This window comes from Pan paniscus, chromosome 2 (assembly GCF_029289425.2).
Source record: "Pan paniscus chromosome 2, NHGRI_mPanPan1-v2.0_pri, whole genome shotgun sequence".
Classification (NCBI taxonomy): domain Eukaryota; kingdom Metazoa; phylum Chordata; class Mammalia; order Primates; family Hominidae; genus Pan; species Pan paniscus.
The window spans coordinates 138,461,768-138,489,588 of NC_085926.1; the positions used below are offsets into that span (position 1 = coordinate 138,461,768).

At 44.8% G+C, this 27,821-nt stretch overlaps 1 protein-coding gene across 1 annotated transcript in view; it reads left to right on the plus strand.

The window, feature by feature from the left end:
* Positions 1 to 27,475, plus strand: part of CLSTN2 (calsyntenin 2) — a 640,674-nt gene extending 613,199 nt beyond the window's left edge. The window contains exons 11-17 of the mRNA XM_034957513.3: positions 6,608 to 6,756; positions 8,735 to 8,952; positions 12,216 to 12,386; positions 12,889 to 13,034; positions 13,158 to 13,281; positions 14,034 to 14,218; positions 16,126 to 27,475. Of these exons, the coding sequence (XP_034813404.1) occupies positions 6,608 to 6,756; positions 8,735 to 8,952; positions 12,216 to 12,386; positions 12,889 to 13,034; positions 13,158 to 13,281; positions 14,034 to 14,218; positions 16,126 to 16,326 (1,194 nt within the window). The 3' untranslated portion in view covers positions 16,327 to 27,475. The remainder of the gene's footprint in view (positions 1 to 6,607; positions 6,757 to 8,734; positions 8,953 to 12,215; positions 12,387 to 12,888; positions 13,035 to 13,157; positions 13,282 to 14,033; positions 14,219 to 16,125) is intronic.
* The last annotated feature ends 346 nt before the right edge of the window (positions 27,476 to 27,821 follow it).

A 27,821-nucleotide genomic window follows, 5' to 3' on the forward strand; every position in this document is an offset into this window, starting at 1 on the left:
AGAGAAGCCTCCTTGGATGAGGTGATGAGGCCTGAGTAGAATGTTTAAGAATAGGTAGGAACCAGCTAGGGAAAAGGCAGTAGTGGAAAGGGGATGGGAAAGAGGGAAGTCATTCCAGGCAGATCCAAAAGTGTGAGTGGTGAGAGAGGGCTGAGGAATAGCACAGTATTCACTAGAACTTCAACAAAGCCAGTGTTATGAGTCCCAAACTGCAGGAGGAAAAAGATGGAAGGTGCCAGAGAGGTAGGCAGAGGCCATATCAGAGCCCACCTATTAACCATGTTTAGGTGTTTACGTTTTTTTCTGTCAACAATGGGAAGCCACTGAAGGCTCAGGCAAGGGAGCATGATCTCAGCATATGTGGGGTTTAGGATGCTCACTCTGGAGACTGGGTAGCATGGGGAAGATGGGAGGAGTACAAAAGTCATGGCAAGGCAGGATTGACTTTCCAAAACAATGTTTCATGGATTAGATACACACACAGAGTTGCTCTCAATAGCTAATCACTTGTCATTGGGGCAAGCTCAAAAGACCATCTCATATTGGAAAGGCCAGTCTTGACGTACTGTTTGTGTTGCTTCCTTAGGGTTTTGTCAATCCAGTGATGCAAAAATCTGTCTTCCTGATGTCTTCTCTTTTTCTGATTCTAAATTTACTCTTTGCATCTGCATAGATCTTCTCTGCTCTGAACTGTTCCAGGCAGGCACGGTTTCAGGGTACTAGGCCCCATAGAGCAAAAACACAAAGATGCTGGGCTCAAAAGTCATGCCTTTTAAAAATTATAAATTAAAGAACCATAGCAATTTCTAGAGTCATCATAGCCTATGAAAAGAGGAGGTGCTAAAATAAGTGGCACAAAAAACTGTGGGGACTGAGGAGGCTAATCTGATTTTTCAGGATACTGAAACTTTTTATAACCTTTTTATAACCAAGCTTGGTTATAAAGCCTTGGTTATAAGCCTTTTTATAACCAAGCCACTGCAAATGATCCTCTTCCATTCCTAGGGCATGGCTGGTAAGAACTAGAGCACCGTGTGAGAAGTTAATAAGACGCCCAATTTATGGAGCACCCACTGGGGGCTATTGTATGTTCATTATCCCTACTTCTTACAACAAATTAAATACTATGACCCCATTTCAAAACTAAGGGGACTGGGGCTCAGGGATTTGTCCAAAATCAGTTCATGCTCTTTCCTCCATATCAGCAACTCAGATTAGAAGACATTCTTGAAAATCATTAAAACAAATTTCTTTCCTTTCCTCCCTCCCTTTACTCCTCATGTCATTTCTGAATAATGACTGCTATTTTATTTGACAGTTACTGCCCTCCTCCCACCTCTCTGGCTGGTCGAGAGAATTGAGGCCCTTTTGTGATTAAGGAAATTCTCTATCTGCTCACAGGGACAAGCCCATGTTTTTTGCTTTACCTGTCTTCTTCTGAATCATGCATATTTATGAATATTTCTCCAGCATGTCTGGAGTCCTAAAATGGTTTGGTGGCTGCTGTATTGTATCCATACAAGATACTGTGGAATCACCACATTCCTGAGTAGTACCCTGTTCTGATTTTCATAGCACAATCCCTGCCAATTTTTCATCTCCATCATGTGGAAGAGTGGGAAAGAGCAAGAACTTTAGAACTAGACACTCCTAGGTTCAAATCACTGCAGGAGGAAAAAGGTGGAAGGTGCCAGAGAGGTAGGCAGGGGCCACATCAGAGGCCACCTATTAACCATGTTTAGGTGTTAAGTTTTTTTCTGTCAACTGATTATTAGCTGGGTGACCTTGGGCAAGACACGTTAATCCTTTAAGCCCGAATCTCTTGGGTATAAAATAAGTTGATATTATTTACCTTGTAGTGATGTTGTAAGAATTTAATTATACATCTAAATTATATATTACATATAATTAAATATATATATTATATATTTAAATATATATATTTTAGTGTATACACAATATATATCCTAGCAAACCTAATAGACTCTCAACAAATCATAGCTCCCTTTTGTGACAGAAGAACTTCTAAAGTGGCAAATCTTCATCTGGCCCCACTCAGAGAAATGGTTCAGCTGAATCTGTAAGTCAGAAAAATCAGAGTCCAAATTTACTTAATATGGACCATGGGCAGGCAGGTGTCATAGGGAGCAGCAGGGTTCCTATCAAGTCATAGCCAGCCTTCTCTCAAGGAACAGGCCAGGGCTTTGAGCAGGGACTTCCCTGATGGTCCAGCCTGCTGTGGGGCTGCAGATGCCAGTCGAATCTCTAAGAGAAGTCTCTAATAAGAAGACCACTCTGCAAGGGCTATCTGTCTAGCACCTTCTTGGCTCAACGAAAGGCTATGGTCACAGCACAGATACCCAAGGGCGAGTGAGCAATGCCACCCTTTGCTGGGTCCCCTAGCATGTCACCATCTCCTGCCCTGGTAGAGATGCAAGTACAAACAGGTATCTTGTTTAATCAGAAGCCCACTCACAGAGCTGGGAATACCGCAGTTTAAAAAAAAAAAAAAAAGAACACCCAAAACCTGCTCTGGAGGTTTTATTGACCCTGCAAGAACTATGCTGATGGCTAGGCCAGTGCCCACATTCACGCTCTGTGACAGACCTCCCAATGCTGTGGCACAGACCAGGGTATTAACTGGAGATCCAACACACTCTCCTGGTCTCTCTACAGGTGGCTGCAGAGAGATTGTGCCCTCTGCTGATTGCCATAGGATACTGCTTATCCATCCCTCTAGAAGAACCTCTTGATTTTCCTAGGCAGCCCTCATGTGAGGCTCAGAGACCAACCTCCACTGCAGACCTATCATCTACCTCATGCTTTCGATGTGCTAGACCCTGCAGTGATGCTGAGGAAAAGTCAGTAGCCCCTGCCCTTGAGGTGCTCACAATCTGCTGGAGGATGCAGACGGACAGATAGCAACAGCACAAGACTCTGCTATAGGAGGATGGTGCAGGGGACGAGGCTGGAGAAGAGGAGCAGAAAAACCTTTTAAAACATAGATGGTATTTGTAGAATAAGGACCTTGGGTCTTCTCAAACCTGAAACTGATGACTTGCGAATACCTCAGAACTAATCGTGACTCACTAGCGTGAGGCAGCTCCAGGAATAAGCACTCTAAGCTGGTGAGGCCTTCCAGGCAAGAGAGATGCCAACTCAGACACTGACTGTGGCATCAACCATGCATATGCCTGGGGGCTCCAAGATCTAGCACCAGAGGGTGGTGCTCTTGGCCTGATGTCACGGCTCAGCGAGACACCGCTCCTCAGGACTTGGAAGGACAGAAGAGAATTGTGTCACAAGGGTACTAGAGCAGTGAAGGCTGGGGCACAAAGACTCAGTGCTGGCATAATTACAGTAGTAAGAATGATCATCCAAGCTATCATATATTTAATATCTTGTAAGTGCTAGAAACTTTATATATATTATCTCATTTAAGACCCACACAGGTAGATATTAATTTCCCCATTATTTAAATGAGGAAATGAAGTCTAAGAGGGGAAAGGAAATACTCCAAAGTTGCATTTTGCACTAGAACTGGAATATTACAGTCCACAAAGCCCATGCTCTTTTAAAGATGCCTTATGACCTTGGGGAAGTGAGAATCAGGCCTGGGAAGTGCTAAATTTTCCCAAACAGGCTAAGCTGTTACAGTAACATATGATCCCCAAACCTCAAGCTTCACTGGCTTAACATGACAAGTTTAGTTTTCTCTTACACTCAGTTAGAGAGGTGGGGTGGGGTTTCTGCATAGAATGCTGCAAGCCACTGAAGTGGAGGAAAAAAAGAGGCTCGAGCATCTTTCAGGATCTTCCACTGCCTCAGCTCAGAATTGCCACACCTCCCTTCCTCTCCTGCCCATTGGCCAGAGGTAGTCATGTGACTCTGGCCACCTGTGGTACAAGGTGGCTGAGAAGTGTAGCCTCCGCAATGCCCAGGAAGGAAAGGAGAACAGGGTTTGGTGAGTACTGATAATGACTCCCACAGCGCTTCACTAAAAAGACAAGTGAAAGAAAAAAGTCCTTTTGGGGAGTGACAGGAGATGATAGTGAGTAAAATGTAGGCTCGAGAGCCTTCACTCATTTGTCTAACAGGGGCTTTCAGAACACTAAGGCTAAGTTCTGGGATTCAGGGATAAGAGGCAGAGTCCCTGTGCTCAGGGGCTACTGGCCACTGTACTATAATAGTGGTGTTACCATTTTGTAAACGATATAGGAGAAAGGCACCAAAGCGCAGTGGGGACCAAAATGAGAGAAGCTGGGAGGCCTTATGAGTAGGTAACAATGAAGTACACATGTGATGGTCGAAGGTGACAAAGATTGAGCTATCAGTTGGCTAGGGGACACCATGCAAGGGATTTAGGTGGTTCAGTGTCAACAATAGTGCTCATGAGACATCCAACTCCTGTTTCAGTCCAGACACAGAACAGAACACCCTTATAAAGACATTCAAGTCAGATCAGGGAAAAGTTAATATACATTTTTCCTTAAACCTATGAAAAGATATACTCAGATCCTCATACTAAGAAAAATACAAACTTAAACTACACTAAGATGGCATTTGTCATTTATCAGATTGGCAAAAATCCTGACATCTGATGGCATACTGTATTGTTGAGGAATTGAGACAAGCTGCATTCATACCCTGGTGGAAGGAGTATGTGTTGATATAATCTCTAGCAATGGAGAAGTTGGCAACATTTATCCAAGTTAAAAGTGCATATACTGTTTGACCTAGCAATTTCACTTGTAGTGATGTATCCTACAGATGTGTTTGCACAAGATTATTCCTTCTGACACTGTCAGTAAAAGATGACAAATAACCCAAATGTCCATATTGCAAAGCTGGTTTTAAAGATTACAGTTTATCTATACAATGGAATACACCTACTAAAAAAGAATAAGGAAGCTTGTCATGTACTGATACAGAAAGAGCTCCAAGATATGAGCCAAGTGAAAAATAAAGTGTGATACATTATGTATGAGATACTTTTGATATAAGAAAGAAAAAAATGGAAATCTATATTCACTGATTATATATTTATAAGAATACTTGAGTATAACTGTCAGGATAAGCTAAGTTATGCTACAGTAACAAATTATTTAATATCTAAGTGGCTTATACAGCCAAATTTTATTTATTGCTCATGCTTCATGTCCATTATAGATTGGCTGCAGCTCTGATCCATACCTCCCTCACTGTGAGATGCAAGCCAATGGACTAGCCCCTAAAGGAATGTTGCCAGTTTCATGGCAGAGAGAAAGGGACGTGGCAAACCATGAACTGGTTATTAAATCTTCCATAGCGTATGAATCAAACACTATTTCTGCCCACATTTAGTTGACCAAGCAAGTAACATGACCTCTGCTGAGTGCACAGGGCAAAAACATATATCCTGCAGGGAAGGGTACCATAAGTCATACGATCAAGCCTATTAACAATAGGGCAAACATGTATAAGTCTCCCACGGGAGGGAAAGCAACTAATTTTGAACAATAATGCAATTTACCACTAAGAAACTAACATAATAATGAGTACTTGTGGGATGGGACTGTGGAAACTGGGTGGATGGTAGATAGAAATGAGATAGCTACTTTTCACCTAGCACATGTGTACATTTGAACCATGTGAATATATTATCTATTCAAAAGGGTAAATACTTTTAAGTTAGGTAGCTACTTAAAAAAAATCCATGTCTCCCTTTCCTGTGCCATGAGCATTCGATATATACTCTGAATTCACAGATATGTTTCTGATATTTTATTGATAGCATTTCCTAATAATTCTTGCTCAAACGAGTGTCAAAGTCAATAATTCAGGGCAGTACAAAGGCAGTTTTCCCTGCCTCATTCCAAGAAGAGTAACTGCTGTGGGGACATGGAGAGGGCAAGGATCTATGTCCAGCTTGAGTACCCAAGTGACTCAGTGGGGAGAATCGCCGCTACATGGCCTTCGGCAAGTGTGGGATACCAGGGACTTTGGATGAAATGGATAGATAAGAAACCCAGGGCTGCTGGCAGATGTGTAAGCAGCAGGTGCGTACAACTCATGGGAAACCAGAGTTTAGCACTTGAAAAGGAAGACAAAAAATTAGATCTGAGAGAGAAAGAAAGCCATTAACTGAAAAATGAGCTTGAAGGTTGGAAGCTAAGAAGATAGGGCATGGGTCAGAAAATGGAGTGCAAGATGAATTTGGGGAGCAGTTCAAGGGCAAAGACAAAGACAGCAAAAGGAGTGAAAATGCAAGTTCTGAGTGGTCCAGACCACCCGGCTAGCACAGAGCATGGACCACTGTTCGCCAAGGGCTGGGCTGTGAGAGCACCGTGGCTGGGTTTTCAATATTCCTTCCTGTGGCTCAGACTGATATTACCAGGCACAGTCCCTGGAAAGACCTCATAGGAAAGGGCCGCAAAGCCCACCAGAGAGTAGGAGGAAATGCTTGAGAGTTTAAACACTATCATTTGTACACACAACTGTGTCACTGGCAGATGCTCTAGAGGTGTTTATGGTGACCCTTGGTGCCCTGTATGGACAGGAAGTGCTCCCATAAAACCATGTACATCACTGACCATTCTCTTCCATGATGCTCACTTTTGTCTTCCAGTATCACTTCAACCCCTCGCAGTCCATCCTGGTGATGGAAGGTGACGACATTGGGAACATTAACCGTGCTCTCCAGAAAGTCTCCTACATCAACTCCAGGCAGTTCCCAACGGCGGGTGTGCGGCGCCTCAAAGTCTCCTCCAAAGTCCAGTGAGTGGACGCTGGTCAGCCTGGGGCCAACTGAGTCAGCAGTTGGGAAGGTCCCAACTGAGGTCCCTTGGGAATGTTCCCTCACAAAACAGGATTTGCCTTCCTTCAGCTGTCCTCAACTTCTGCTATTCCTCTGAGGATGCCTCAATGGATCTGTGTTCTTGTTTTCTTCCTAAGCAAGATGTTCTGTTGTTTTACCACCTTGAATCCACCTTTCTCTATCATGTATCTTATCTAATGCCTAGAAGGTACTACTTTCTATAAATTCTCAGAGAGCTAGGAATTTGAAGTGATCTGGGTGTGCGTTTGAAGTGTTCTGATTTAAGGGCACAGTGCGTGGCACATAGGAAATCCTTGACAAATGTTTATTAAATTGAATTAAGTTAACCAACCCAGCTATGTAGAGTTCCTAAATCCCGTAGGTATGCCAGAAAAACAGAAGGCATGGTTCTTGTTTCCAAGGATCAGAGTTAAATTAGAGGATTACTGAAGCCTTTGGATAACTCACTCACTGGCCTATCAAATCACTTCTCAGCCACAGTGGCTACCTTGGAGGGCTGCTAGGAGGGGGATCCCAGGAAAATTCCTGGAAGGTAGAAGTGCAGTCATGCTGCACCTAGAGTCGGGAGAAGGACTCAGAAAGAGAGGAACAAGGGTGGGAAAGATGGATCTGCTGACTGCCACATTGTTGGAGCCTGGGACAGGCACCAGAAAAAAACCCCGCAGATGGTAGTTACATTCAATAGTTCTAGAACAATGGAGGGGTGCTCCACCCTTACAGGCTTAGGGGTAGGAAACAGGTACCTCCAGGTCATTGCCACATTAGCGTGAAGATGAGAGAACAAACTGGCCTGCGTCCTGCTGAGACCAGGCTTCTGCAAACTGAAGAAAGGTCAGGAGTGCTGTGGGGTTGGCCTGGCACAAGTGGGAGAAAACTGGGAAGAGGAGGAGGCCACCACAGCTCCCACATTTCACCCACCCGTAGAAGAGGATGGAGTAGCTCAGCATGGAATCCACTCAGACTACCATTTCCTTGAGAACTTTCCCAAGGCATGTAAGGTGATGGCTGTCACCAGCTGAACCCCACCTAGCACTCCCAGAGCATCTATCTGGCTCTGGGGTCCCCCATTGTAACCTACATCTAGATGACCAGGGGAGAGGGCTAATGACATAATGCCCCCATGAGGTCTGACGAGAAGTTCAAATCAACGAGTGCTTACTGAGCTCAAACCATGATGCAAGCTCTGGTCAGCTTCTTTTCTATATATGTCTGCATTTAATCCTTTACTATAGGACAAAATTATTGTTATCTGCACTGTATAGATGAAGAAACTGAGGTTCACAGGAGTCAAGTGCCTTGTCCACATTTACCCAGCCCAGAAGTGTCAGAGCCAGGCCATGGATCCTTGTCTGTCTCAGACCTCGCTCTTTTGGTCACACCATTTCTGCCTCCCAGATAATTGTGTGGCAGTGTATCAGGAGAAAGGAGGATGATTACAATAGCACTTTGCTCTCACACCTAGAAAAGGCACACATGTGTGATATCCACATAGAGACATATTGTATAAGCAGAGGCAGGAGAGTTTAGCCCTGGGGTCTCAATTAGTAAACGGGTGTAACCAACCAGTTAGACAACAATTTGCTTACCAAATACTAAAGCACATAACAAGCAGTTGCTATCTAATTAATGTTGTCATTGATTTCTTTGTTAAAGGATAATGAAAGGTTTCATGGTTACGTGTTGCTCGTATAGAAAATTCCTATTTCTCTCAGGAGCCAATCTTTCAAGTCCCTAGATCACTAGTGGTTTTGATTATAATGTGGCTTTAAATTTGAATGTCTGTTGACATCCTCAGAGACACTTACGCAGTCACGATGCCTTGTTAAGAACTGGAGGTGGCAACCCCTTGTTCCTGGCTGTATGACAGATGGTTTAATTGTTTGCTCATCAGTGCCATGACCGAGACTGTTTTCCCAGGTGCTTTGGGGAAGACGTATGCATCAGTATCCCTGAGGTAGATGCCTATGTGATGGTCCTCCAGGCCATCGAGCCCCGGATCACCCTCCGGGGCACAGACCACTTCTGGAGACCTGCTGCCCAGTTTGAAAGTGCCAGGGGAGTGACCCTCTTCCCTGATATCAAGATTGTGAGCACCTTCGCCAAAACCAAAGCCCCCGGGGACGTGAAAACCACAGGTACAGGTGCATTTGAGTTTGTGGGGAGGGTGGACCTTAATTTTTTACAGCCATGTGAAAACATACTTCAGAACAACAGCGTTGTTCATGTAATGTATACATGGCTTAAATGTATACATGGCAGCGTAATGTATTATAGCAAAACAGACAAAGCTATAAACAAATGAAATGAATATGAGGTGAATGGATGGCTTAGCAATGAGGGATATGAGGTTGGAGGGAACGCATTTGTGCTAAATGGTAAGTGAAAAAATGCAAGACACAAAGTTACATAGTACCTACACATAGAATGATCTCAACCATTTAAGAAAAAAAAAAAAAAACACAGAAAAATGCCAAGAAGGACACACACCCTATGCTAACAGGGTTATTCTCTGAGAGGCATAACGAGAGCCCGTTTGTTTCTGCTTCCCTTCCCTTTCTGTAATTGCAAAAATGTTCTATAGTGGGCATGTGTTATTCTGGTAATCAGAAGAAAAGCTAAAGATATATAAAGAAAAAATATAGCTGCATCTTTATATATATAAAAGTTAGGTCTCATTCAGCAATATTACTCTAAGCTCTCAGGAAACTTTTAAGTTGTTATTTCCAACAACTTCATTATTGGGAAGGTTTTTCAGTGAAAGAGGGGTAATTTGAATTATCTACCAAAGAGAAACACTTAGTTATGCTGAAAGCTATAGTATATGCTGGTGGCAGGGGTCGGCGGGGCGGGGAAGAGAAAGAAGGAAACCGGGAAAGGAACAAGGGAGGGCGGGAAGAAAACCTCCCTTTTGTTACTCCGAGAGACAGGGGAAATATAAATTTCAGAAGTGTCCTTTGCTGCCTCTTCCAAGAGAATATATTCAACTCTCCCCTCCCCCTCCAAAAGCCACTGCTAATGATGTGCTGGTGCCTCTGGTCCTAAGTCCCTGAGGAGCTGCTGTTATAATAATCCTAATTACCTATTGCCTTAAACCACCCTGGTCCCTAGTGAATGGGGTACTCAAGAGACAGCCCTTCTTAGCTCATAAAAAATAGATGATGTTTTACCACCTGTCCAGACAGGGCAGTTTCCTGGTCACAGGCCAACATGCATTAGGTTGTATGATTGTCCCTCTTCCCCTGTTCTCATTTGTGGCTAAAATCAGAGAGAAATAAAGAAGAGCCTCTGACCTCAGTGGTTGCAGGCCATGACCAAGTGTCTGGATTTGCTACATCTGACACCAGCATACAGGCAATGCAGGGAAGAGCAATTATCTGGGTTCACGTTTCATCTTCTGTTTATGAGAGGTACAGGCAGAGCACATAGCCAAGTGTCCAAGGGCTATTATAAGTGCCTTTAAATTTTTACTCCTATTGTTGTTGGAATGGTCATTACTATGGATATCTTAAACAAGTAGGATAATGGCATTTGCCCCCAGGCCTCAGTGACCGGCTTCAGCATCATCTGCTGCCCCCATTGACATTCTCTTTATGCTGTCAATACCAAAGACAGGAGATTCCCCCAACATGCACACACACACGCCTCCCTCACACTCTGTTAGTTCACACCTTTGCTCTGCTCTCTGGCTGGAAGGTCCCTTTCCTTCCCTGTCCCTTGATTCCTGGCAAATATCCCTGCCTTCAGCACCTCCCCAAGAAGGCTGTTCCACCACCACCATTCTGACACTTCCAACTGCTGGTGCTTCCCTCAGCACACATTTTTTAGCCCTTGGTGGTGATTTCCTGTTTATTAAACCAGACCAGGAGACCCCGAGGGCTCATCCATGGCCGATTTGCCTCTGGGTCCCTGAACCCAGCACACTCCCTTGTACACAGTGGGAATCAAGGAACCTGCAGATGGAAGATAATATCCATGGTGAGAGAGAACCATGAGAAAATGGCAGCCGTGACACACTCCCTACCTCAGGGAGCTCTCAGTCAGCCACAGCGGGAGGTAGGAACAAGGATGATATGACCAGACCTGACAAGAAGCCAGCAAAAAACCTGGAAACTGTGAGAAGGCCATTGAAATAAAGATGCACATACAGCATTGCTAATTATAGATCCTGTCTTAAGCGTATGTTATTGTGCTTTTAGATTTTGCTGATTATACACGAAACCATTGTGATTGACAAGCATTTAAAAATTAAGATAAAGAAATTATTTATAATAATATATAATATATACCTAGTGAGAGCAAAAATATTTTTGATATCATTTAAAAACTTAAAAGATAATTATTTAAAATAATCCATCTTTAGTGAATTTTTTAAATTTCTGTTTTAATAAATGTTTTATAACACACAAAGTATATTTAGTGCAGTTTATAAATGAATAAATATACTTATTTAAATTATCTCTCTTCACAAGTTTTTCAATAACGGAGTGCAAGATCAAAACCACTTGAAGACAACTAGCCTATCATCAGTGAGATGGGGATAGTAATAGTACCCCCTTTAATGTCTATTAGGATTATATTTGCACATGACTGGCACATAGCACATATTTCATAAATACCAGTCGCCTTCTTAAGATGGGATTTTAATTTAGGACTGCCGAACTCTGCCCAGCATTCAAATACTCAGACATTTCTTTGGGAAATTTGGAGTCATACAATTAGGCAAGGACAACTTGACTGACCAACTTGCTAATGTGCTCCCCTGGGAGCACATTAATTATATTAATTTATCAAATACTGATTATTGGTTATATCATATTGACTTGATTATTAATGATTCAGCTCCACTTGAGCAAGGTTTATTAATAACTATTCCATGCTAGCTCCTGGGTTAGACACCAAGGATTCAATCATAAAAAGATAGTGTTTCTGCCCTTCAGGATCTCAGGTGGTCAGGGAGACTATGATCACATGGAGAAAGCTATGAGAGCATGGTGGAAGGCCACTTACCTCTCCCCAAATGAGAGCTATTGTTTATTGAGCACCTACAATGTGCACTGGACACTGTTTTCAACCATCCCAAGACCCTTGCCTGCCTTATATATGAGGAAACTGAGTGGTAGGTAGTTCCTCTAACACTATGCAGCTTCTCAGTGGCAGAGCTGGTATTCAAATCACACCTTTTGGCTACAGTATTCATGCTGTTCCCACTAATTCATGCTACGCAACCTCAGGGATGCCCGGACATCTGAGCAGCGGATGTGGTATTTGGGATCACACAGACTCTGCTCCTGACCCAGCCTTAACCTGGGGTGCAATAACAGAGGAGGAAGGTGATTAGCAAGGGCTGTTTTCTGAGCTGTCCTTCATGCCTGCATTTCCCATGTCTGTCTTCCTACAGACCCCAAATCAGAAGTCTTAGAGGAAATGCTTCATAACTTAGATTTCTGTGACATTTTGGTGATCGGAGGGGACTTGGACCCAAGGCAGGAGTGCTTGGAGCTCAACCACAGTGAGCTCCACCAACGACACCTGGATGCCACTAATTCTACTGCAGGCTACTCCATCTACGGTAAGGCCACACTCAGCCCCCTTTGCCCCAAGGGTGTCCTCTTAGAATGTCCTTGTCCAGGGAGACATGAGTGAGATTGCACTTGTGAAGGAGCACTGTGAAGCCCCAGGGACCAGTTGGAGATCCTTGGCCTCAAGCATGGATTTCTAGACCCTCCTTTGGCAAGTTACTCCAGCATCTTGGGGACTAGTCCCACATTCCCACTCCTGGGGAATTCTTTTGTAGAAGCTAGGTGGATGCCTTCTCTTACAATGTTTGAGCTCAACAAATGTCACAGAAACATCTGGAAGATTGAGGCAGTCTGTATGGAAAGCTTGTGCATCAATGTAATTTTGGCTCCTTAGAACTTCTGCACATTGTCTGCCCAAAATATCTTGAGCTCTTACCCTCAACAAATTTACAAGACCCATGAGGTCTTGTACCACAAGCCCTGGCTTGTCTCCTCTCTTCTCTTCCTCCTCCTTTTCTGCCTTCTGATGACAGGTGTGGTCTCTTGGCACAGGTGTGGGCTCCATGAGCCGCTATGAGCAGGTGCTACATCACATCCGCTACCGCAACTGGTGTCCAGCTTCCCTTGAGGCCCGGCGTTTCCGGATTAAGTGCTCAGAACTCAATGGGCGCTACACTAGCAATGAGTTCAACTTGGAGGTGAGTGGGTCCTGCCATTGTTAGGGAAGCCAAGGCTCACCCATTCCCTCATTCATTCAGAACTGCTGTAATTGGCCCACCTGCCACTCCTGGGTCAATAGCACCTCTCCCCACTCTTCCCAGGTCAGCATCCTTCATGAAGACAGAGTCTCAGATAAGGAGCATGTCAATCATCTGATTGTGCAGCCTCCCTTCCTCCAGTCTGTCCATCATCCTGAGTCCCGGAGTAGCATCCAGCGCAGTTCAGGTAGGGTGCCCAAGAGGAGGGACCCTCAGGACACAGGTGGTCATTGTGACTCAAGATTATCTACTCAACAGATGGTTATGTTGTAGCAAACGTAGGTGCCCAGAACTGAGGGAGGGAACCCAGCAATGGAGAAAATGTGCCCTGGCTTTGAGATACTCACACCCTCAATAGGCAGTCAATAAGTAAACAAGAAATTACACAACACACACAATAGCAGAGGTCAGTACAAAGGGCTGGGACAAAATTTCAGGCCCAACTCAAAACCATGTCCTGTATGAAGCTTTCCATGAGCCCTTTACACACACTCACACACACGTACGCACCATATTGCAACGTCCTCTACCCAAATTTCTATTTGAGCACTTGCCATATTGTGTTACCATCTGGTGGGCACTTGTATCTGTTTCTACTAAACTCTACAGTGCTTGGCTCTGTGGAAGTTTCTTTATAATTTGAGGGGTAAAGCCAGGAATAAAAGAGAATTTGCATTTAATGAACACCTACACTGTGCCTATGTGGAAACTCACAGATTATTTAATTTACACCTAACAATTACTCATAGGATAGGAATTATTATGTCCATTATAGAGGTGATGAAAGTGAAGCCCAGACAGGGTAAGGTGCTGCTCTAGAGTTCTACAGCTGGGAAGTGGTAGGGCAGACTTTATCCTATGCATGGATGTTCATGCTCCCTCACAAGAATGAGCTAGGCCTTTGTTCACCATGTCATGCGAGTTTCTTCCTTGTTCCAGTGGTCCCAAGCATTGCCACAGTGGTCATCATCATCTCCGTGTGCATGCTCGTGTTTGTCGTGGCCATGGGTGTGTACCGGGTCCGGATCGCCCACCAGCACTTCATCCAGGAGACTGAGGCTGCCAAGGAATCTGAGATGGACTGGGACGATTCTGCGCTGACTATCACAGTCAACCCCATGGAGGTGATCCTCATGCACGGCTGGGAGTTCTGGGTGGGGTGCTTCTCCCTCTACCCAGCTCAACCCTTCCTATGCCTAAAGCAGCCCCATACCCCCTCCTTCTGGAAGCCCTGCCCCATCTAGTCCAGCTCCACTGATTCTTCCTGTCTCTGAGCTCCTCTAGCCCTCTCAATCTGAACAGATCATACCTTCCCACCAACTACATTCTCTGATTTAAAATGTATTAATTGCTCTTACCCCACAAACAGAACCAGAAATTTTGTTAAAGCAAGCAAACACCACGAGGTGGCTATGCCTTCCTTCCCCCATAGTATGCAGCTCAGAGCTAACTAACACTTAGGGACTCAGTATTGAAGTTTTGAGTAACTAACAGTGCAAATTAGATGGCTTTGCTCTACACTGCCTGAAGAGTTCACTCAAAGGCTTGGAACAGATTAAAAGAAAAATAGAGCAGCAACGCCTGCCATTTATTGAGCCCCCATTATGCCAGATACTGTATAGAGTGCTCTATATACACCACCTCATTTAATCTTCCAACAGCCTATAAAACAGGAGTTATCATCTTCATTTACCAAGGTGGAAACCAACTAAGAAAAGAAGTAACATACTCAAATTAACACAGCCAATAGTCAAATTTAAGGTTGTCTGATTCTGAAGTCTGTATCTTTCCAGTTAGCCAACAGCCCCCAGAATCTATCCATCAGTGTCAAAGGAAGCCCTCTACATCACGCCCTTTGCCCATGGGTTCTGGTTGATGATAGACACAGGCTTAAAAAAGGTAGGGGAAGATGATTACCCCAGCCTGGTCCCCAGTTTCCACCTCGGCTAGACTCACACTCCAATTTCAAAGCCAGTGTGCTGATGTGGCTCAGTTTCTCCAAGCATGTGCTGTAGGTAAAATGCTGAGCTCAGTGCTATACAGACTCCAGAATTTCCACCTTCAAAGAGCTGAGCCTTGAGTGTAGAAAACAAGACCACTATACCTGGAGCAGTCTGAGGACAAGGCAAGAGTGTGCCTAACAAGGGCCAACCTTGTGATGTCAAAAGTCAATGACCTTGAGGAGGAAAAGCCTTCAGGACTGCAACAATCAGGGAAGATTCCTTGGAGGAGGTTGGCCTAGGGGAGACCTTGAAGAGTGGGTAGGATTTGGGGTAAGGTAGAAGGTAGGAGGTAAAAGACAATTCCTAAGAAGTGTAAGGGGAGGGGTTGGGTAGCCAAGCAAGGAGAAACAACTTTTATGACCTGGTTCATCAATGCAGAACATAAATCCAGAAATGAAATTTTGCTGGAATTATCCAAAAGCTGGAGGGAGGGGGAATTGGACTGGAAAGGAAGGGGTACAGCCTGAGGACACAAGTCAGGGGGTGAGCAGCAAGCATGGAAAGCGAGGACCAATAAATTTGTCCTTTCCAAAGGAATATTTTTGAGGGGAAGCATACCTGAGTCTTTGCTTAGAATGCCTTCTGCTCCCAGGGACATTGCATGCACACTTGGAAAAGAGACACAAGATCAAATGCCATCCTCTCACTGAGAAGCAAACACTAAGGCTTGGACAGCTCCATTTAAATAAGCCCCAGAAATGCCTGAAAACAAGCCTTGGCCTGAAAGGTTCAGTAAATGATGGATAGGATTGGCTAAAATGTCCAGCCCATCATTTATACCCAACAGTCTACCTTGAGTTCATGCCTTGGAATTTGCTATTTCAGGCTTTTGCCTTGAACCTTCTAGCTTCCTTTTTACCAGAAGACTTCCCTTCCAGGAAGTCTGTCTCCAGGCTGAAGAGTTTTGCACTAAAAGAAGAAATTCCAAGGGGCCGTAAATGTTTCCTTAATGGATGGAGAGACATAAGCTCCAAAGTGGCCTCTGTTCAGCCCCTGATGAGCATTTGCTTTTTCTCCTTGATATCCAGAAACATGAAGGACCAGGGCATGGGGAAGATGAGACTGAGGGAGAAGAGGAGGAAGAAGCAGAGGAAGAAATGAGCTCCAGCAGTGGCTCTGACGACAGCGAAGAGGAGGAGGAGGAGGAAGGGATGGGCAGAGGCAGACATGGGCAGAATGGAGCCAGGCAAGCCCAGCTGGAGTGGGACGACTCCACCCTCCCCTACTAGTGCCCAGGGGTCTGCTGCCCGGCCCACATGTCCCTTTTGTAAACCCTGACCCAGTGTATGTCCATGTCTATCATACCTCACCTCTGATGTCTGTGACATGTCTGGGAAGGCCTTCTCCAGCTTCCTGGAGCCCACCCTTTAAGCCTTGGGCACTCCCTGTGTCTCATCCATGGGGAAGTTCCAAGAAGCCCAGCATGGCCATCAGTGAGGACTTCAGGGTAGACTTTGTCCTGTAGCCCCCACTTCTGCCCTAAGCTCCCCAGCATCCTGACTACCTGTGTGCAGAGTCTGCCTTTGTTTTTTCCTGCAGGGAAGAAGGCCCACCTTTGTGTCACTCACCTCCCCAGGCTCAGAGTCCCCAAGGCCCTGGGGTTCCAACTCACTGTGTGTCTCCTCCACACAGACCAGCAGGTCCTCCTCTGCTGACTCCAGGTTGCTTCATACAAGGAGGGTGGTTGAACTTCACACACCTAAGGTCTTAGTGCTTAACAGTTTAAAGGAAAGTCCTTGTTGAGGCAGAACTAAGTTTACAGGGAAAGGTACACACATTCTCTCTCTCTCTCTCTCTCTCTCTCTCTCTCTCTCTCTGTCTATCTAGTTCCCCAGCTTGGAGAGCCTTTCCCCTTGCTTCTTTCTGAGGCCATATAAGCTTATAAGAAAAGTCCCAAACCAAGAATAGGTCCTTGGCCACAAGCAGGGTCTGATCCCCCATCAGAGCTATCTGAGCCTGCCTATCGGGGCACCTGCTACAACCATGCAGCTGCCCTGCCAGGGGCGCTCAGCACACAGAACCACAGGGCCCGGGAGGCATTCCACACAGGCACTGCCCCAGGACAACACAACAAGGACAGTCACAACAAGGACACAACACAACACAAAACAAGGACAGTCACAACAAGCCTAGAGCCAGAAAGCAGATGGAAATGCTAATGAGGTCAAACGTAGGCTTCATGGTGGGTGGAGTGGGGGTGGCTGGGCTCCCCCAGGACAGAGGGGACCCTGAGGTTGGCAAGGCTCTCACCACTCAGCCTTATGGTCCCTTATCTCCTATTTTCCCTCTTGAGAAAATACACGCTTTCTGGATGTATTAGAAACGCACGAGCTCCACCAAGTCTACAATGAAAGTTTGAAATTTAACTGCAAGGAATTAGAAGCATATTTGCAATCATTGCAGCTTCTTCTTTCTTCTGCTCATAAAAGGAGGAACACTTTAGATAGAGGGCAAATATATCTGAAAACCTAATTTCTTTCTTTTTTTGATAAGGAAATCTTTTCCATCTCCATCCTAACATGCACAACCCGTGAAGAGAATTGTTTCTATAGTAACTGGTCTGTGATCTTTTGTGGCCAAGAGAATAGCAGGCAAGAATTAGGGCCTTGACAGAATTTCCACGAAGCTCTGAGAACATGTTTGTTTCAGATTCCTCTTTGTCATCAATGTGTATGCTCTGTCCCCATCCTTCACTCCTCCCCAAGCTCACACCAATTGGTTTGGCACAGGCACAGAGCTGGTCCCTAGTTAAGTGGCATTTATGTTAAAAAAAAAAAAATAGTTCAGAATCTCAGCCTTTTCTTTGTGTCATCAAAACAGCTTAAGAAGGGGACTACTGCCAATGTCCTCTAGTCTGACCTCCACCCAGGGAGGACCCATGGCAGGTCTTTTCAACTTTCTGATTCATGAGAACAACCTTGTGAAGCTTTTCCCACCTCCTAAAGTGTTTTCTGCATCTGTTCCTTCCTTTGGACCTCACAACAAATCCTGTGAAGTAACTGAGACATCCGTTGTTAGATACATTTTTGTGATGAGTAAACTGAGGCTTGGTGATTCAATGTCTTGTTCAGAGTCATTCAAAAGTATAGACAAGACCAGACTCCCAACTTCCACTCCTGGTCCAGGATTCTACTTATGTTCATAGGTATGCACCTAACAGACACTGCTGCAAACCTACTATGTGCTAAGCATTCTACCAACAGCTGTGAGAAAAAGAAAAGCTGAATAAGATAAGCTCCTCCCCTACATTATATTTGCAGAGGGGAAATAAACAGGCCTAGAAATTACACAAGAGACAAATGAAGAGGAAGAGAAGTCACAAGAGAAGAAGGATGCGGTCACAAACTTAACCAGTGTTCTTATTTTTCCCTTCTCAGGGAAAAACACCAGAAGAAGCTAGGGTTTTATATTCATTGGATGGAAACAGATATTTCTCCTGGGAATTCTCCCAACCAAATAGCCCTTTTCTATTAGGCTGTGTCTGTACATCCACAAGAGGAAAGTCTATAGGACTGATTAGTTTTCACAATCCCATTTAAATAAAAAAAAGATCTTTAGTTGGGCATTTAGGAGCAACTGAAATCTCCCAAAATTGTGGCAGCAAAAAGAACACTTCATATGCTTAAAACCCATTCTTTTTAAATTAGATTTTGATTTTAAATATTTAAGTCTGGTGTTTGTGAGAACACTTTTCTCTTTGCTCAGTCTTTTCGATCTGGTTGGGTAGGGAAGGTGTTCCTCATGCTCTCTGGGTGGCTGCCTTATTCATAGTTGAGAGAGCTGTTAGGTAAAATCTTTATATGTGTTGGGGTTTTTTTGGTAGCGGGGGTAGCAGGTAAATGTAGCCCATGGCTAGGGCAGCAAAGATAAATAATTTGAGGAAGCATTTGGTTGGTGGACTCATTTGCAGAGAAATAGTGGTGACAACAAATCAGAGCTGTTTCCCTCAACTCTGGCTATGAGAGGTCATTCTCTGCATGTCAGCTGCAAAGATCAGACACTTGAATGAATCCACTGGGTTGGCAGGCATTGGTCATCTTCGCAACACCCTCTTCCTCACCATGGATGAGAACAAGACGGGAGTGGTTATATCCCAGTAACAGAAGCTTTGGGAGGTATCCAGGTGAGCAGGGTAATGTGGCTTGCCCTCCCCCAGATATTCTGATCCCAAGAAAAAGGTGTCATTAATCAGTCTGGCGTTTTCCACCCTCCATATGCTGGCATCCAGGAACCAAAACCCCTGAAGGCCTAGACACCCTGTGACCTCTCACTGAGATGTCGGCAGCCAGGCAGATGCAGGCTCATGTCCAGGAGGAACTGCTGACTGGTTTGGCCACAGCCCAGTTCATTGCTTGTCTTGCCAAGTGGACAACCAGATTCTGCCTTCCTGAGCTTGAAAATAGGCTACAACTCTCAGGTGATTCAGATGACATGGAGGAGAAGTTGGAAGAGAAGATTGGAATTCTTAAATCCCAGTGCAGAATGAGTTGCTTCAGTGGAGTAAAGCAACCGGCTAGTTGGTAGCCTGCCTTAAAAAATACTAAACATGTATCATCATACATTTGATCAAATGCTGTAAGCATAGCCAAGGCCCAAATTCATCTAGATACCAAACATGTGATTTCAGTGAAATCTCTTTTCATTACCACTTTCTTTTGTTGTTGTTTGTTTGTTTTTTGAGCCAGAGTCTTGCTGCTCTGTCACCCAGGCTGGAGTGCAGTGGCACAATCTCAGCTCACTGCAACCTCCACCTCCTGAGTTCAAGAGAGTCTCCTGCCTCAGACTCCCGAGTAGCTGGGATTATAGGCATCCACCACCATGCCCGGCTAATTTTTGTATTTTTAGTAGAGACAGGGCTTCACCATGTTGGCCAGGCTGGTCTCAAACTCCTGATCTCAGGTGATCTGCCCACCTTGGCCTCCAAGGTAATGAGATTATAGGAGTGAGCCACCGCACCCAGCCCTCATTACCACTTTCTTGAATTTACTCAATCATCCTATCAAACAGGGTTTAGACCAACATCTTTGCATTTAATAAGGGCTCTACTTTGTATACATGGACCATCCAGTGAGAGAGCTGGGGGTGGTGGGAAGCAATGTCCCCCATTCCTATATGTCAGGTGTCAGCAAACTATCTGTAAAGAGGCAAATAGTAAATAATTTGGGCTTTGTGAGCCATTTGGTACCTGTCACAGAATAGTCAGCCCTCCATATCTGAGGTTTCCAAATCCATGGATTCAACCAACCTTGAATCAAAAATATTTGGGAAAAAATGTATAGTTGCAACTGACCTGAACATATTCTTTTTTTCATTATTATTCCTTGAACAATACAGTTTAACAGCATTTACATAGCATTTACACTGTATTAGGTATTATAAGTAACCTAGAGATGATTTGAAGAACACAGGAAGTTGTGCATAGGCTATATGCAAATACTATGCATTTTATATAAAGGAATTGAACATCTGTGGATTTTGGTGTCCGAGGGGAGTTCTGGAACCAAACCCCTACAGATACTGAGGGATGACTGTACTCAGCTCTGCTATTGTAGCATGAAAACAGACAATACGTACAACAAATGAATGTTTCAATACAACTTTATCTAGTTTCCATAAAACAATTTAAAAACACTAAAAAAGCAGGCAGTTTGGATTTATGTAATTTTCATATCTTTTTTTACCCTTTTGATTTACATTTTTAATAATTTAAAAATATAAAAACCTTCCTCAGCCCACAGGCCATACGAAAATTAGCAGCCAGCTAGATTTGGCCCAAGGCCAAAGTTTGGCAACCCGTACCATACACCATGGAAGTTAGCCTTCCACTTCAGGAGAAAGCAAGCTGCTCTCTTAAGCCTCTCACCAACTACCCAGTAGTCTTTGCCTCCAAACTGAACAACAGGAAAAAGTGCCATAGTTTTTAATTAAGCTGTTTTAAAAGTCCATGTTCCGGGGGAAAACAAAAAAGAAACAAACAAAACACTTGTTATTTGCTGAACTGACAAACTGACAGATATTCCACGAGAGTTGAAAGCCTTGGATCGAGGTGATTGCCTGGTTACTGAGTGCTAACTCCACTGAGGCAAGTGTTAGCCCCCCAAGGCTCAGTGCCTTCCCGGCACAGCTCAGCCCATAATGATCTCTGAGCAGGAGTGTTCATTATCTCAGACTGATTTTCATTTCAGCCCTACTCTTGCCATTGCTCTAAAAATGATCCTAAAGACTTGTGACTGTTTGAATCAATAGCAACATCATCAGTAGAAAGCCCGACCAAGCACACTTCAAAATTAGCAATCTTCTTGGCTCTATGGCTCAATATCAGCAAGAAGAAAAAAAGACAACTTTTTTTTTAATCATCCCCACATTTAAATTAACCAAATAGTTTTTACAAAAAAGTAGGGAAGTGGGTTTAATTCTTTGAAAGTATTTGCCAGTGAAAAGTAGATGATTTTTAGGTAAGATAACGTTTAGGCCTCTGGGGGATCCCCAAAGCCTTCTGCAATGTACTCTGGCAGGCTATGAATGGTACAGGATTCTGCATCTATATGAGACATTTATTGAGGCTGACAAGCAAAAGCCCTTGGCACAATTTAATTTTCACATAACCACTTTCCATTGTCCAGCTGCAGGCAAAAGAAATGAGCAATGAAAGTTTTGAAGTCTACCCCAGTACCCTCATTTCCTGTCTTTATTTCCTTTACTTTATAGATGTATTCTATACCTGCTATGTAGATAATGCTCTAGTTTTCCCTTTAGTGCCAACTGGAAAAGGAGAGTTGGCTTTACAGGGGCTGTGGATTAAGAGCCAGGCTTCATTCCATCCCAGGGAGACAAAAAGAGACAGAAGAAGTTACCTCCAGCAGCACCCCAGAAAGCTGACAGACATTCCCTGTATGCAGGTAGTAAACAGATGGGAGTCTGTGTTTGCAGCTATGTTCAGTGTAATTCAGCAGACCTTCACTGGGCACTTGTGATGGGTCAGGCCCTGTGCCAGCAACAGGGGGAAGGGAGGATGAACAAGGCATGTTTCCCTGACCATGAGGAGCTCTTGGCCTGTGAGCTGTTGGGATGTCCCTTTGTGGTGTTGGAGGCTGTGCACGAGCAGTCAGGACTTTGGGGACAGAAGTTTAGTGTTAGGGAGGCAGGGTAACTTGCTTTGACAGCTACCCACCCTAAGTCAGATGACAGGTGTAATTCTAGGGGTCCTGATATTCATCACTGAGGCAGACTGAGGAGCTCTCCAGGGAAGTAGGCAATATTTCCCTGAATATTCCTCAATTCCAATCAAGGCTGACTCAGTTCACTTATGGATGAAAGCCAGTTACCCTGCCCACTGGGCAGAAATAACATGGTTGACAGCTGACATTCAGAGAAAGTAAGACAGAAGCAGTCCTTAAATATAAACAGCAGCCAGGTGGACCTGGAAATTTAGGAAGGGTGATGCAGGTAGAGGGGCCAGCAGGAGCCAAGTCTCAAAAGGCACAAGCCAGACTGATGCAAGGGAGCCCTCCTGAGGCCCAACATAAGAGCTGAAGATCTAAGGAGGGCCCACCTCCGCGAGACCTGCTGAGGGCTTACACTTGGTGCTGAGGAGCAGTGGTTCCCTGGGCCAGCTGCATCACGTGGGAACATGTGAGAAGTGCATATTCTTGGGCCCCACCCCAGACCTACTGAATGAGAAGCTCTGGAGGCAGGCAGTCTGTGATTTAATGAGCTTTCTGACACACACTAAAGTTTGAGAACCACTGATGCAGAGGATGAGGAGATGACTTGAGCTGGCATTGGGAAGAACTGACTATTAACTAACAAGGTAAAATCAATGACTAGTGCAGCGAGGGTGCCAAAGCAAACCACCCCCAGCCCCCATCCTGGGCCTTTTCGGCTCCAGTTTATACTCACTGAAGCAGTGGTTTCAAGGAACCTTGGTCCTAGTCCCCATCCTTCACCTGCCCTTGGGCATGAGACAATTCCTGCCTGCCTGCCCCTTCTATCCTAGAGAGAGAGACTGCCCAGGAGAGGCTGCCATGAGGTCACTCATCCCCAGGAAGGCCACCTGCCAGGTTTCTGTAAGCTGAGCAGCCTCTTCGAGGGCCATATTTTGTGGAGAAACACTGAAACTGCAGCAGTGACCCGGGTCACTAGGAGAGCTGCTTTCTACACAGCCTGTATGCTGGTGGAGACACCCAGGGCCTGGCAGAGTGTGGAGGGGGTCATTTAAGGACGTTGCCAGGTTGCCGCAGCACTGCTCTGTTTGTTTGTAATGAGACTGGGGCATGCAGCATCACAATTCAAACACTGAATTGCTTGGGGAATGGATGGCCTTCCTTGGAAGGGCAGTAACTCATTCTGGATGTTACTAAAAGTAGAAAACAAAAATCCAAAAACAAACCTACAGCCTCATTTACAATTAGAATCTGTCTGGGCCTTCTGATTTCTAAAGTCTGTGAGGCTGCCAGGATGCACCAATTCTCCTTTCCCCTGAGGCCCAGCAACTATTGATTTATAGCTTAAACTCTGTGAAGGTCCACAGACCTTTGAAAGGAACTTGCTGGTACTTTGTCAGTCGTGTACACCTAACTGACTCCTATGAGGTACAGTCTCCTCATATGAGGGGTTTTGAGATGGAGAGTCAGACGGCCAGGGCCCTGGGCTTTGGGGTGGAAGGACAGAAGAGTAAGTCTAGGAAAGGGACTAGACATGTAGCCTAGGAAAACTAGCACCATCTGTTGAGTTCTGAAGAACCCAGATTCTCTCCTGCTCACAGCCTCAGCAGTCTTTTCAGAGTCCTCCTGAATGGCCCAAAGACACCCCTGTTTCTGGGGAACAGAAAGGAGCTGGTACCTCTGGACCATTGAGGCAACACCTCCCCAGAGGCAGGACCCCGGCCCCATGAGAACATGCAGTTGAATGATGTGGTGCCTGGCCAGGACCTTGGAAAACGTGGCCATGTGAGACTAGTATAGATGTCCAACTATTGCTGCCTCTGCTGATATGGCCACCTCCTCAAGGTAAGAAGACTACCGACTTAGCTATTGTGGCACCACGGGGGCCTAGCACTGCACCTGGCCCATGACATGTGTGCCACAAATGTTGAATTGAATTGAATCCCAGAGATCACTTGACCTCAGTGAAGGGACTGGGTTTGAAGAATTAAGACCCCCCAGTGGAGAAAGCCTCCTCCATCTTCCTTCTCGGTTTGTGAGTCAAGGTCCTTTGTAAAATCAGATCGACAAGGGTGGAAGTGCAGTGAACAGAGGACAACATTTGTGATGCACATGGGAGAAAACAGGAGTGGGGTTGTTTGGGGACTACCCCTTCCTAGCTATAGTCAGTAAATGGAGCCCCTAAGCAAGGAGCAGGGGTAGATGTGCCTGGGTGAGGCCTGCTTGCTCCACCGTCGAGGTCATGGGCAGCATCCCAACTGAGGAGAGAAAACCCTAATTTGTTAATGACCCAGCCTTGTGCTGCTCTCCAGTTCCTTTTATCAGATTTACTGCAGAGCAGATTCATCAACATGAAGCTCAATTCCCAGTAGACTAATGAAAAGAGGGCAACAGACTTGAGAAGAGCCAAAATGCAGACAGTGTGTATTAATCACAGACAACAGAAACGTGTTAGCTTTAATGTCTGTTTGCTTTTATCTTGAAATGAAAATGCATCTTTGTTACCTGGACCCTTTTTACTGCACATTTCAGAACATAAATGGGACACCCACACACGTATTGAGGGTCCTTTTCCCCGGCAGGAGGAGCTACCAGAGAAATGAGCCCACATTTTGTGTGCAGAGAGAATCAACCCACAGGTCTCAGCTGCAGACTCCAGCGCCTCTGCAGAGAAGGCAGGCAAAGGGATGAGGAGGTAGCATCTCCCCTTCAGAAGGATTCATAAGGGCCTCTGTGAGGAGGGCCTTGCTTGTGCCTGTGGGTCATGGATGTTAATATAAAGGCTCATCCACCCTTGGTGGCAAAAGTGCATCCATCCTGGCCAATATAGAACACCCACATCTGGAGCCCACGCCCACCCACCTCCAGCTCCTCTACATGGCTGCAAGAGCATGGCTGATGTGTGGGATTCAGAAGAGGTCTGCTCATGTTCACTAGCCAAACTTTAGGTGGTGTGATACAGCAAAAAGCTTTTTTTGTTTTTCTGTTTTTGTTTTGTTTTTGGCGTGGAGGAGAAATTTAGACTTGAAAGTCAGGGCTGATCACTCAAAAAGTAAGATAGGAGATATTGAGGGAAAATGTGACTCATAGTTGGAGAGGAAACAGGAGAGTGGGTACAAGTGACACCACCAGGAACAACCCCCTCCCCCAGATGCCAAAGCATTGCTCTGTATCTAAAGACGCATCCAAGTTTGCAAAAAATTATGGGTAAATCTGGCCATGTGACCAAAGAGGCAGGCAAATCAATTGCTTCCAAAGTCAGAGCTGTTTGAAGGTGATCAGCTCTTAATTGAACTAGTCATGATGAATCAATCCAACTGACTGCATCCAGTCTGACCTCAGTGGTTTCCATAAAGGGTTGTCGATGTCCTGAGCTGGACAGGGTGGGCAGGAGGTTGAAGAAAACCAGTTGGTGAGTACAGAAAAGAAATTGCATGTAGAAGTTGTTTGTTCTCAAAGAAATCTGTAGGTGTTAGAGCTGGGTTTGTTATGTTATTGTCAGGGACATTATAATATTGGTAAGGAAGAGAGAATGATTTGGTACGGGTATTTGGGAAATTTGAGTACAAAATATAAATTTCCAGAGAAGAGTAGGCTATGGACAGCTGATTATATATGTGTGTGTGTGTGTATATGTGTGCATATATGTGTACATATACACATACCCCAAAGCCATATACATATCTATAATACAGAAGTAAGAATAAAGTCAAAAGTACCAGCATATTTTAAATCCTTAGAAGCACTGGTTGGGATGTTACATGTTTTTTCACTGTTGTTGTTTACCGTTAGCTCTCAAAGCAGTGGGAATAGTGCTTGGCACATAGTAGGAGTTTGGTAAACATTTGGAAATTGAAGACCCAGCTTATCACTACTTCATAGAGACTCAGTAGTATGAGTATACCCCAAATTGAATGAGCCACAGAGAAATGCATCCAGCCACACTCCCTCTTAGCTGAGGAGAAGCCTCTGTGAATCCACAGATTCCATGCAATATTCAGCCAGCCGCAGACACAAGGTCTGGCTCCCTTGTCGTGAGAGTGAAGGCATGCTGCACACAGTGGGTTTGCATGCACCTAGACTGCATCTGCTGAACACCCAACAGCTGTTTCTACAAGCTAAAGTTGTAGCTTCTCTCTACCACTGTCTAAAGCTGTAGCTTGTCTCTACTATTGTCTCTACACCGTTGCCCAAACACTTGGTATAATGCTATTGAATTTTTCACCTCCAGGCATGATTTTGTAACCAGTGTAAAGGTTCTGGGTTCAGCCAGTCTAAAAAGTCTAATAATTTCTTCTCTCAGTCCTTCCGTTCTCCCTTGTCTGGAGCTGCCACCGCCATTTAAAAGTGTTGGACGCTGTTTATTCCCAGCTTCTCAACCTCAGTGTGTGTGGGAAAGGCCTGAAAGAGAGAGATATGTTTTCTCTCCTCCGGAGTCTCTGTGGTGTTGACACAGCAGAGAGAGGAGGGGGAGCAGCCTCGTCTTGCAGAATCACCTTCAATCACTGCTACTGTCTGGGCCATTACTGCCAGTCTGGCCGGTGTCTCCCACAGTGGATGGCTTTGCCTCCAGCGGTGGACCAGTGTGTACCTGACATGTATCAGACTTCTGAGCTCTTCAAGCTGCCTCAAAGAATGAATCTTTTTAGTCTAGAAAATGTGTTTATTTGATAAATATACTATTGTGTATGAGTGTGAAACAATGCAGACTTTGGAGTATCTCATTAGAAGGACTGTATGAATTTATAGAAAATTGAATCTAATTTCAGAAGAGCGCACTGTCTTCTCAGTCAACAAGGTTGCCCAGCCACAGAGGGTCAGAGAAAATGTCCTTTCCCCTCCCCACTCCTTTTCATAGAATCCTCTCTCAGGCCTAACTGAGCTGTCATATCCAATTCAGACTGACACAGAGTGAGGGGCGCTGAGAGTCTCTATGTATATAAAGATATAGGAAGAAAATAAGGATCATCACAGGAATCTGTTGGGCTTCTCCCCATGACTGTGATCTTACCCATGTTTGAATCACAAACTTTAAATTTATAATAATTATGATTCTTGCAGTTTTCAAGTAATTTGTTAAATGCCTATTCAACACAGACAGATTTTTATTTTCAGCTGTGGCTTGTAAATGCCTACAAACTGATTCATGTTGGTGGTCGTTATGACACTTTCTGTGAATTGGTGAATAAATATGATTTTAGAATTTCACAGTAAAGATGACCTCTGAGAGTTTTATTGTTCAGACTATTTGATAAGGCAAGACACCAAGAACCGCTCTGGCTGGGTCAATACTCTCTGGGGCTCTGTCCTAAATCCATGCCTGGGGAAGAGAGATGGGCGGGATGTGAGGCTGGTGGCATGGCAAGTTGGCCCCTATCAGGCTTCAGTCAGGGAACTTTGTTACACCCAGAGCCAAATTTGGTAGCGCAGTTATTGGAGACCAATGAAAAGACGATCCTTATAACACTGGGCATTTATTCAGCACTTACGAAGTGCTGGAGCTCTACATGCATGATCTTAACCCCCAAGGTAGGCTGTTTTTACTGTTAAATGTGGAAAAG